Source organism: Alnus glutinosa, chromosome 1, assembly GCF_958979055.1.
Source record: "Alnus glutinosa chromosome 1, dhAlnGlut1.1, whole genome shotgun sequence".
NCBI lineage: Eukaryota > Viridiplantae > Streptophyta > Magnoliopsida > Fagales > Betulaceae > Alnus > Alnus glutinosa.
The window spans coordinates 4,938,892-4,950,550 of NC_084886.1; the positions used below are offsets into that span (position 1 = coordinate 4,938,892).

Sequence of the window (11,659 nt, forward strand, 5' to 3'; positions counted from 1 at the left end):
ATCATATGATAATCATCGTGCTTTGCAGGCAGTAGCTCCTCCAATATAAGTGCTTGACGGAAAGCATCCACAGCCTGCAACTCCTCTGCATCATGCACATCCTCGATTTCAACAGACATGACTTTACTACTTTTCCTACCCTTTCTTGTCAGCGAATGCCTGAACTTGGTGGAGGCATTGATTGCTTTCTGCTTCAAAGACCCAATTCTAGTCCTCTTCTCATCATCGAAGTTTTCAACATCAGATCTTTCATGGGCTGTTAAAATACTATCATTATATATAACTACCATATATGAGGTATCAAAATAACAAAAATTAAAGAGTTTCATTCATCTAAAAAAAATTAAAGAGTTTCCTATCATTGCTATTTTCATTCTCAGACATATCAAAGCATATGAATACATAATTGTATTTGTGCAATCAGCAGGCAACAAAATCCTTTGGCTGTTAAACACCCAAAAAGGAAGAAGATAGAAATAAGATAATAATTATCATTACAGCTGAACCCTTAATACTATTCTTCTGCACACACACATATATAGATAGATAGATAGATAGATAATCGCAATTACAATCGACTGGTGGCAATATTGCTAATATTCGTGCAGAAGTGAATAAAATCACAGAAAAAAAATTCCATTTACTGAATATTTGGAATCTTTTTAAGACAATAATATGCATCGCATTCTAAACTCTCTGTTGTGGTCGGTGCACAAGGGAACAGCATAAACTAAATAAAAATATGAACCTGATAGGGAACTTATTAAAAACATGAAAAGATTTCGAACTGGGTCTACCTGGTTCTGGAGAAAGTGGTACAGACATGGTGTCACTCAGTAAGTAATTGCTATATCGGCTTCGACGCAACAGAGGACAGAATAATCAAGCACTCATATCACACAAATTGCCACAACCACCGAAGCCCTCGCCCAAATGCCTACATTCCCACCAATATTTCATCACAAAAACTTAAAAGTAAAAAAAAAAAAAAAAAAAAAAAAAAAAATGGAAGAAGAAAGGCACGCAATCAAACAATATCTATCTCCAATTCTTCAACAACACGAGAAGAAAAAGAATATAATAAAACCTAAAGTTGTAATTTTTACCTAAAAATCCAAGCCCTTGAGGAAGGTTTTGGGGGGGGAGGGCAGAGAAAGTAGAGTATAAAAGAGCGTGTAATTCTGAGGAATATGAGCGTCTGTTAGAAAATGGCGGAGATACAATGAGGTGCAAACACGACCGCGCAAGGCGCGAGAGAATATGATCTTGAACTAGTCTCACCACCATTGGATTTCCCTATCTGTTATTGCTGAGTGAGACACAGAGAGGCGAAATGCGAGGCCACTCCGCTCAAAACCTACCGGATCTAACTAAACGCCTTTTTCAACGTCTCTGAGCTTTTTTCCCGGCAAAATTGTTTCACTAAACTCGTCGTTTTGCCTTCCCAGCTATCAAACAGCCGTTTGTTTTTCTTTTAAAATAGGAAAAATATTTAAACCCACTAAACTACGAGCCGTTTCGAAAGTAGTCCCAAACTACCAACTTCTAAATTATCAAAAAGTGTCAAAAAGGCATCATTTGTCAAAATATTCTTATAATACTCTTGCTACGTGTCATTTTTTCAATTAAAAAATAATACAATTTTAAACAATTTAAAAATCAAAGAAAAATTTAAAATATGAAAACAATAATAAAAATAAAAAATAAAAGAGGTGGCCAGCCACCCTCATTTTGGCCAAGGGGGTGGCTCATTAAGGTTGATTTGGGGGTTACTGAACCGTCATAGTAAAAGATCATCTTAAAAGATGTCTTAAAATTATCTTTACAGATAAATAGATATGCTCTTCAAATGTAGGGTCGGAGCTACATGGTAACTTGGGGGCGTGGCCCCTAAGCCATAATGTATTTTTCAAAGTTTTTTTTTAAAAAAATATTATTATAATTCTTTAAAAAAAATTAAAAATTTTACTCCCAAAGTTTTTTATTTTTTAATTTTACCCCCTCAAATTCCAAATAATAGCTTCGCCTGCTCACATGATTGGTTGAGGTTTTAGTTCTGGGCTGATATATATATTGTAATAGAAAACTTTTTAACATGTCTTATAAGATTACTTCAATTGACAATTGGATATGCTCCTCACATGATTAGCAGGTCTTAATAACCCTCTCCCCTCCCCTCCCGTTATGAAGGGAATTTTTTTTGTTTAGTGAAAGTAAAAAGTAATTGATGTAATATAAAGTATAAATAATTTATATGGAAGTGAAAAAAAAAAATTGTATTATAGTGAGTTTTTTTATTTAAATAATAATAAAAAATTATTGATGTGATATAAAAAACAAAAAAGGTTAAGAATATTTTGAAATTGATGTTTTTTTAGAAGATGTGAAAATAAGGGGAGGGGAGGGGGTTATTAAACTGTTAGTGTTTGGGTGAGAACTGAGAAGAAAATTTAAATCATAATAGCATAATATAATTATGTAATTAACTGTGCATACTGTATGTGCATTTTTTTTTTCCCGTTATCTAAAAAAATAAAAAAGAACTTTCAAAGATCTGCAAGTACGAAAATAGACTCTCTCCAAAAAAAAAAAAAAAAAAAAAAAAAAGTAGAAAAATAGATAATTATGTCCCCAACATAAATGAGATGAAAAATGTGGATAAATTTATATCGAACTTGGCATAACTTTGTGCTTGACCGTTTATGTGATTTTTCACTATCTTTACTTTCTAATTAGTTAGATGCGGATAGCTATAAGCCTATACTATTTGCTTTGTTACGACGTTGATGCGTATTTTTTTTTTGAGATTTGATTCCTACACTACACTATCACAACAAGTGCATAATAACCATTTACATGAGAATGAGCCCCAGTGTGTAGGGCACACACTCATGTGATGGGTTGTTGTGCACTTGTTGTGTTGATGTTATAAATCTAACATTTTCCCCTTTTTTTTTCTTCTTTTTTAACGTAGACGTCGATGCATGTTACTATGTTAGAAGGCTAGCAGCAAAGGATTAATTGTTTTTAAAGAAGAATATTGTAAAGGTCCCTAGGTTTAGAATGTAAATTAATTCTTATCGTTTTAAATTGACCGAAAATCATTTCTTAAAGTATACTTCCTTGTCAAATCGAGTAATGCTATAAGTTACTCTTTTATTACTTTTGTGTTTTTTCAAAAATGATGAGTCTTTTAAAATCACCATTGAACTTGTGATTGATTACTATTAAATTTTGATCAAGTGATGATTTTAAATGACACATCATTCTTAGATAGACACAAAAATAACACAAGAACGACTTATAAAATTAATCTATCAAATTACTAACAAGTGTATGACCATGTTAAACCCAATAACTCTACGCTTCTTCATCTTGTATAGAAATGCCACTCCACCTCGACACATGGCAAAAGCCTCGAGGAGGGAGAGCGGGATAGGGGTTGTTGGGTGGCCGGTGGCCACCGTCCAGTTGAGAGGACATTTCTGCACAAGAAAAGCTAATTTATTGAATCTCACGTAATCGTACGCCTACAAGTATACAATAAGAATGATTTGGCAATAAAACATACCTTGACTCCTATTCCTGTCCTTTCACACCAGGAAATGATATTTATACAACAATTACATAACACATTCACATGAAATGAGACCCATATAAGTGGAATTCACCACATGAAAAAGAAAGAAATGCTCTTCACTCACGGTAAAAAAAAACTCACGCAGGTCGTGTTCTTTTTCTTTCTTTCTTTCTTTTTTTTTTTTTTTTTTTTTTTTTAATTGAAATGCTTGAAGACTCACGGTAAAAAAAACTCACGCAGTCTCCCCTCCAAATATTCTCCCAAAATTTCAAATCACAAACTCTCTCTCTATCTCTCTGTTTCTTCTCTCTCTCGCCGTCTCTCTGATTCCCACATAGCCGGATTTGGTGAGGAGAGCTTCTACACATCCTCCCCTCATCCTCCCCTTATCACCTTTTTATAATAAAAAAATTGATTTTTATTAAAAAGTTGTCTCTGATGTCACATCAGAGACAACTTTTTAATAAAAACCAATTTTTTTAAGGAAAAGAGGGTGACAAGGGGGGGATGAGAGTCTCCTCTTTAGCATTTCCCTTTGGTGAGAGGTATGTCCACTTTACTTGTTACAGTTTTTTTTCTTTTCTTTTTTTTTTAACGAAACTTTTTACAGATTTTGAAACCGTGGTTGATTCTTCCTCCATAGCGCGTTGGAGAAAGTCGAGGGTGAGAGGTCAGTCCAATTCACTTGTTACAGTTCTTTTTTTTTTTGAAAAAATGACGAGAAAAGCTAGGAGGGAAAGCCAAATTTCAGAATCACATTCTCGTTATCCCTCCCCTTTTTGAGCCCTACCCCATTTTCTCCCCCTTTTTCCGTTCTCCACAGTCCCTGAGTTACCACTGGCGACTCAACCCGGTTTTTTTTTTACCTTCTCTCGGCTTGTGGGTTTGTTTTTTCCTAGTAAATAATTTTGGGTATTAAGTTTTTAGCTGAAACCGTAACACATTTTATCTAGTTTTGTTCTTGACGGGTTCGTTGAAAATGTATATGTAGACTCGAGCCCTGCGAGGTACATTTTCAAACAACCAATATTTGATCAAACAACAACCAATATTTGATCAATCAAATGTGCTCTGGATCAAGTAGTATTATCAGCTATTGACCATGTCGGTTAGACAAGCTGCTCAAACATGGCACTCAACAGTCATGTAAATGCCTGAAGTTCCTATCTAGCATCACTTGTGCACAAGGAATCTGTTGGGATAAATGCACATTAGTTTAGATGACAATAACAAACAAAAGCATGCATTTAAAAAGCGTCTCAAATCCAGCTCCCATCCCTCCCTCTTTCTCTCTCACCCAAATGGCCTAAAAATGAGAATACAGCTAGAAAGCTCCAATTGTTCCATCTTCACTCGGAATCAGAATCAGGATTGAAAGAGGATCTCACTGATATGCACCTATTTTCATGGCATCCATCATCTTCGCCATCTTCATCTTCTTTCTTCTCACTTATAATACCTGTATAATGATGGTTGAGGGACTTGTCACGAGTTAAGCAATGCAAAACACGCTGGACAAAAGTGTTACCTTTCTTTATTAGTAGGACCTCAAGCGCCTTTGTGGTGAAATCATCTTTTCCTCCCAGATCTTGAAACCCAACCAGCCTATCTACTGCAATTCCTTTTCTGAAAGAAAACATTGTGACAATAATAATTTGATGAAAAACTTGAACATATCTGACCGTCATCAAAAGACTCATTAAGGCCTATCAGCACTGTGAAACTTTGGCTAATCGTAGAGACAAACCTCCAGGCAAATTCCACTAATTGTTCATCATTAGAGAACCAGATGGCACAATACCGATATGCCTCTTTAATAGTTAAAATGATGAGACAGAACAGTTAAAAACAAATATGCCCTCACCTGAACAATATGACACAAGGCAAAGTCTTGACTCCTAGTTTGGCAACGAAGAAGGGTGCATTCTGCATTTCAATTTCAGTAATGTATCTAATTTTGCACCTCGATTTATTTAAAGGATCAACTTGTGCATATAAATAGATCCCAATGTCGCAATCATATATTCGCATAAATAACTAATAAGTTCTCTATTGAATCATATGAACAGAAAAAACAATGCATACCAACCTCTGCATTCAGTTTGATGAACTTTGCATCGAGATGTCTTGGTGCAAGAGACTTCAAATGCTTATCCATTATCCTAAAGAGATCCATTTGATATGAACCATTTGCCATGAAACCGTAAACTTTGCAATTCAGATATTAAGTGTGTGCATGTGGGTGTCTGCTTGAAGAGAGAGAGAGGAGAATAAGACTATAGTAAATGCTTTACTTGCAGCGATAGAACTCTTGATGATAGAATTGACAAATAACTTTTTCACTACCAGTAACTTCGCCCAAGAAATCTCCCTCAGTAACCTCCCTGTATTCTCCATGCCCTTGCTTCGTTAATGCTTCCCGCTTTTCAGCTTCTTTCTATTCAAATAAATCCTATCATAAATACTTTACTAACTAAGGAACACTTACTCCAAATCTATATACCATCATGCATCCAGGAAAATTTAGGAAAAACCTCAAAAGTCTAACCTTGAGAGCCGCAATCCTATCGGCATGCAACTTTTCCAGCTCAGGATCCTAATATCACCCAGTGCAAGTACAACTTTATAAATAGAAACATTAGCATTAATATGCCGGATGCAAGAAGCACTATCAAACTTACGTCCATCAACTCATCAAGGTCGACCTCCTGGTTAATAGAACTTGACGCCTGTGCCTTATCTTGAGAAAGCAATTCCTGTTACATCATATAAAGCACACGTGAGGAATATAACAATTGGCGATGTGGGTTGCAAACTGATACAATCAAACATAACAACACCAAATCTGGTTGGTTAACCAACATACCCATATCAGTCTTTCTAACTCATGAGAAAATCATTCTCCTATTACCAAGCAAACCCATTATTTAACATCACCTAAACCACCTACTCCTCAGCTTGCTTCAACCAAAAGAGTTGTGAAACCGTGAAAAGCAAAAGCCAATGAAGAGGAAAAACAACCACACTTCTACAGGGGCCTAATCATGTGAAAAAAAGAAGTAACATTTGGATTTTTTTTTTTTTTCCATAGGCTCATAATATCAGGAACAAAAGCAACTCAAGTGTAATTAGCTCATCTATAAACCCAAAACATTGAAAATTGCTAATTAAATTTATTTACTTGTCATCACTTGCAAAAATTCCAAAAACCCATCACTGACACACAAGGTACCAAAGTTCAATTTACAGATCACAGGACAAACAAACACCCAATCATTTTCCCTCCATTTCCCTTGTACAATTGTAATGCTCATAAAATAATTTTTTTTAAAAAAAAAAAATACACCATCGAGAAATAACTAAATAATTAAGAGAAAGACCTTCTGATAATCACGAGCAGCGGCTGCCATCACATTCCCAAATGCTAAGTTCGACAGCGTCGATTTCACTGCTTTGGGATCCATTTCTCTCTCTCTGAAAGATTTTAAAGCATATCGAAATCGGGATCAGAGCAAATATGAAAGGAACCATCAGATCTGAAATGAAAAATACTGAACCAAAACCCAAAATACCCGAAAACCTAAGGTACCCACAAGCGTCAAGAGTGGAAGCCTACTTGGTACAAGAATGGGAGTTCTGGGTGACGGTAGTTTGTCGTCAGTGGGCGTGGGGTGGTTCGCCGGTCGTGTACGGTGGCTGTGGGCTCGGCGTCGCGGGGTGCTTGTGGGAGTCGGTGTACGGCGCACTCTGCCCTCAGACCAAACGGAAGTGCACGTCCCACGGTAGTGCCGGTTGGCAGCGGTTGCTGGTGGGTGGTGGTCGTGGGTAGAGTGGGTGGTGGGCGGAGGTAGGGGGGTGGGGGGAGCAGCGTGGGAGAGGGAAAAAAATTGGGAAAAATTGAAAAGGGACTCTATACTCCTTTTATATCTAAAGAAATTGATAAAAATTCAATGATAATCTATTTTAAATTAAATAATAATTTTAAAATCATGTCAAATTTAATAGCTGTAATCTGTATGCAAATTTTTGAAAAATTGTGAATATTGTGAGCATTTATTTTTTATATTATATTTGAATGGTTTAGAAAATTTGAAACACAATTAAAAAATGTTGGATAAAATCTTAATAGAATTTAATATTTTAAAAGTAATATTTGAAAAATAGCAAATCACCCAAATATGCCAAAAAGGTATGGATTCGACTTCTATGCGGTACTAAAAAGTACCGCATATCTGCTGTGAAAAACTCAACGGCTGGGATGCAAACATATGAACTTAAAGCAAACTCCGTGACTTCTCCGTTACAGCCAATTCACTACTCACTCACCATAGACATGGTTTTTCTCTCCCAGACTCTTCTCTCTTCCTCTTCTTCTTTCTCACAGTTTCTCTCAATCTCAAACCCAGTATCATTGTTCATGCATTTCCCGATGATCAAAGCCCAACCCACTCCGCCCAAATCAACTCCAACTCCGTCCTCGTCGCCCTCCTCGAGTCCCACTACACCGAGCTCATCGAGAAGGCTGCCTTGTTGCAAACCTTGGAGGATGTGGTCAACCGTTGCAACGTCATCGTCTTCGCCCCCTCATGCTCTCCCACATTGTCCCCAAACGCATTTCCCTTGACGGGTGGCCGACTCGAGCCGACAATAAGCCAGGCTTCCCGCGAGAAGTTTGTCAGTTCGACGAAGGTGACTCACCCGCACGCCGTCAACCGTCCGGATGGGGTGATCCACGAGATTGAACAGTTCATAATTCCCGAGTCCGTACAGCAAGACTTCAACAATCACCGGAGCCTCTGGGAAATCTCGGCCAACAAACCAGAGGGAGCCCCGGAAATTTCGGTCGATGGGTCTATGAAGTTTGGGCAGGGCGAGGGGTCGATGTACTTGCTCGATCCTGATATTTACACGGACGAGAGGATTTCGGTGTAGGGGATTGATGGAGTTCTGTTTCCGGTTTGAGAGAAGCTGTGAGGAAGAAGAAAATGAGGAAGAGGAAGAAGAGTTTGGGAGAGAAAACCATGTCCATGGTGAGTGAGTAGTGAATTGGCTGTAACGGAGAAGTCACGAAGTTTGCTTTAAATTCATATGTTTGTATCCCAGCTGTTGAGTTTTTCACAGCAGATATGCGGTACTTTTTAGTACCGCATAGAAGCCAGATCCTAAAGGTATAACCCAAATAAGGAATAGTTGTACCATTAGTCTATGTGGTTGGCCTAAATTACAAATTATTTTATCTGGTATCAAAATTAATTCAGAGATCATGTGATTGGCTTAATTTATAAATCGTTCCTTGGAGTCAAATTCCGTTAAAAATTTTGACAGATTTTGTTAGGCGCCACATCAACGCCACTAAGATAGAGACACGGGTCCATCTTAATAAAAAATAAAAACCTTATAGTAATTTTTTATATCACAGAGAGTGATTCGTAATTTAGGCAAACCCCAATGACCAATGATGCAATTTTTTCTAAAATAATTTAGCGTAGCTCGTGAAATGAAACCTAATCTATATCACCCATGATTTCAATTTTTTTTTTAAAAAAATAATTGTGTTTAAGCTACCACCACACGTCACCTTTTTTTGGATGAACTACGAAAAAACAAATGAATGTTTATCTAGTAAGCTGAGCTCGGACAATGATTTTTAAGCTCGACTTAAGCTTGAGCTTGGCTCGTTTAGAAGACCTCTTAAACGAGTTAGTCTTGGAATGCCCAAACTCGATTTGGCTTTGCTCGATTACAGGTCTAAGAACCGGGTAGCCCGTTCGGCAACCAGTTCAGTTTGCCACTTTCAATCTTCCCTCCGATTAATGTTTAATGTTAAGTTGCCAACTGGACGTCTGCCATAGTTGAGAGGCAGGCGCTCGCCTTGGATACCTACTGGCACTACCGCACTGGTGCCCCAAAGTCGACTACAACTTTGATGAGCCTACGCTAGTTACTGGGCCCTATTTGGCAACCTCCTCTCATCCTCCTTCCCTTCACTTCTCTCAAAAAAAACATTTAACTTCAAAACATTTTTAATCTTTTTCAATTTTTTATATCATATCAAAACTTTTTTATTACTATTTAAATAATAATAATAAAAAAAACCCTACAATATAATTTATTATTATTATTATTTTCACTTTTTCATATAAATTATTTCAACTTTATATCACATCAACCACATTTTACTATAACTTAAAAAAAAAAAAAAAAATCTCTTTCCCAATATGAGGGGAGCGGGTTGCTAAACGGGGTCAGGTCAACAAATTTTAGCGTAGTTTGAAGATGTATGAATGTTTGACACGTGTTAGGCGATATAAATGCAGATTTTTAAATACAACTACTATAATTTAATTTAAAGATCAGACGGTTGAGAATAGGGCTTCATGATTTAATTATAATTGTTAGATGAAAAATGTTAGATTACTTCGATTTTAACGAAATTCAATCGAGATGCAGTTGTAACCATTGCATTACTTCGATCTTTTATTCTCAACCGTTCCATCATATTACAAATGCCAATTTTTTAAAAGTACAAATCCCTAAAGACAAAAGTTAGTTGCAATTATTACAAATCAGTCTATTAAAATAACATGTGACCCTTAACATATGAGAACGGGTAAGCACTTATTTTTTTCAAGAGAATGTACTTCTAACATATTTTTTTCTTAGCACCAATAAAAAAATATGTGTGTCACACATATTTTGAGAACACACATCATTTGATTAGATTTATTTGTAGGAGTTAACTAAAACCCAATTTGTAAGTAATTTATATCCAGGCCAACATTTAATTATGGTTGTTGGATCACCTTGATTTTAATGAGATCCAATCATCAAATTAAGATACTTTTATTCAAACTGTTTGATCATATTACAAATTCCAAAATTTAATCATCGGCGCCGAATCACCGAAATTTTAGTGAAATCCGATCGTGACCGTTTTGAAGAAACTCTCTTGCTTTTATCCAAATGCAATTAGGGGTGTAAGATGAACCTAACCGCACATGAACTCAGTTTAGCTCAGTTCGATTAAACTCGATTCGATTTTAGATCGAATAATAACTAAGTCGTTTGTGAACATAATAATATGTTTGAATATTAAATGAGACATACATGATCGTGTTTGTGAGTATGAATGGATATGTGTGTGCGCACGCGTGCGTTTGTGTATGTGCATAACGAAATTACATATATAAAAACTGGATATTTGATTATTTAAAATTCAAGTCAATATATTTAATTAATTCAAATGATAATTTTTTTAATAATAATTAATTAATTGATCAATAGCATAGATATACGAAAATTTCTGGAGGTAGGCAATTTTCAAATTTCTTGACGAAGAGTGATTAATCGTATGGCGGAACACTGAAAAAAAGAAAAAAGAAAAGTCTCCCTCAGTGCATGTTCAGATGTTCTTCTAGTAGTGTGCTTATTAGGACGACTCCTTTCAGAGGCCCTTTGTTTTGCCAAGATTTACGGCCTTTGTGGTTGCTTTCATTCTTGACGGATGGGTCATTTATTCAACTTATTTCCGACTGTTTTTTTTTTTTTTTTTCCCTTTACTTGTTACTCCAGTATTTGGATTGTTTACATACTTTTGTTAGGATTGCCCATTCTATTTGTGTTTTTCTAATATTATATTTTTCCCTCTTCTCTCTTCCATATTGAGTAGGAAAAAGAAAAAGAAAAAAAGCAGATGCACATAATACTGGCCTCGTCCAACCCGCAAGGCAAGAGGGTCCATTTTTATTTTAATCTAACATGGTTATGTGACCTTTTGGGCTTGTTTTGGGCTTGTTTGACAAGCTCCCGTGCAGAACAGAATAATGCTGGTCATTATTTACAATTTTTTTATTTTATTTTTACATTTCTCAACAACAATCAATATAAAAACATTCTCACATTTTTTTTTTTTTACTTTTTATATCACATCAATAATTTTTTATTACTATTCAAATAAAAAAATTCACTACAATACAAAACTTTTTCACTTTTCTACATAAATTCTTTTTACTTTATATCACATCATCATTTTTTACTAATTTCAAAATTAACAACCCACTATTATGTTCTGTACATGTA

General features: G+C 35.8%; 1 protein-coding gene across 3 annotated transcripts; it reads right to left on the reverse strand.

The window, feature by feature from the left end:
- Window positions 1-4,629: 4,629 nt before the first annotated feature.
- Window positions 4,630-7,437, reverse strand: LOC133858419 (thioredoxin domain-containing protein PLP3B-like). Of its 3 annotated transcripts, none has more exons than XM_062293886.1 (9): window positions 7,197-7,437; window positions 6,961-7,054; window positions 6,262-6,336; window positions 6,129-6,176; window positions 5,875-6,017; window positions 5,670-5,742; window positions 5,445-5,506; window positions 5,109-5,206; window positions 4,630-5,039 (listed from the first exon to the last, which is right to left on the reverse strand). In XM_062293886.1, exons 2-9 carry the CDS (start codon window positions 7,042-7,044, stop codon window positions 4,930-4,932), a joined length of 693 nt encoding a protein of 230 aa, XP_062149870.1. In that variant the 5' UTR covers window positions 7,045-7,054; window positions 7,197-7,437; the 3' UTR covers window positions 4,630-4,929. The 3 variants fall into 3 exon arrangements, with proteins under 3 accessions (XP_062149870.1, XP_062149871.1, XP_062149872.1); XM_062293887.1 differs by having other exon boundaries at window positions 7,174-7,437; XM_062293888.1 differs by having other exon boundaries at window positions 7,153-7,437.
- Window positions 7,438-11,659: the final 4,222 nt, after the last annotated feature.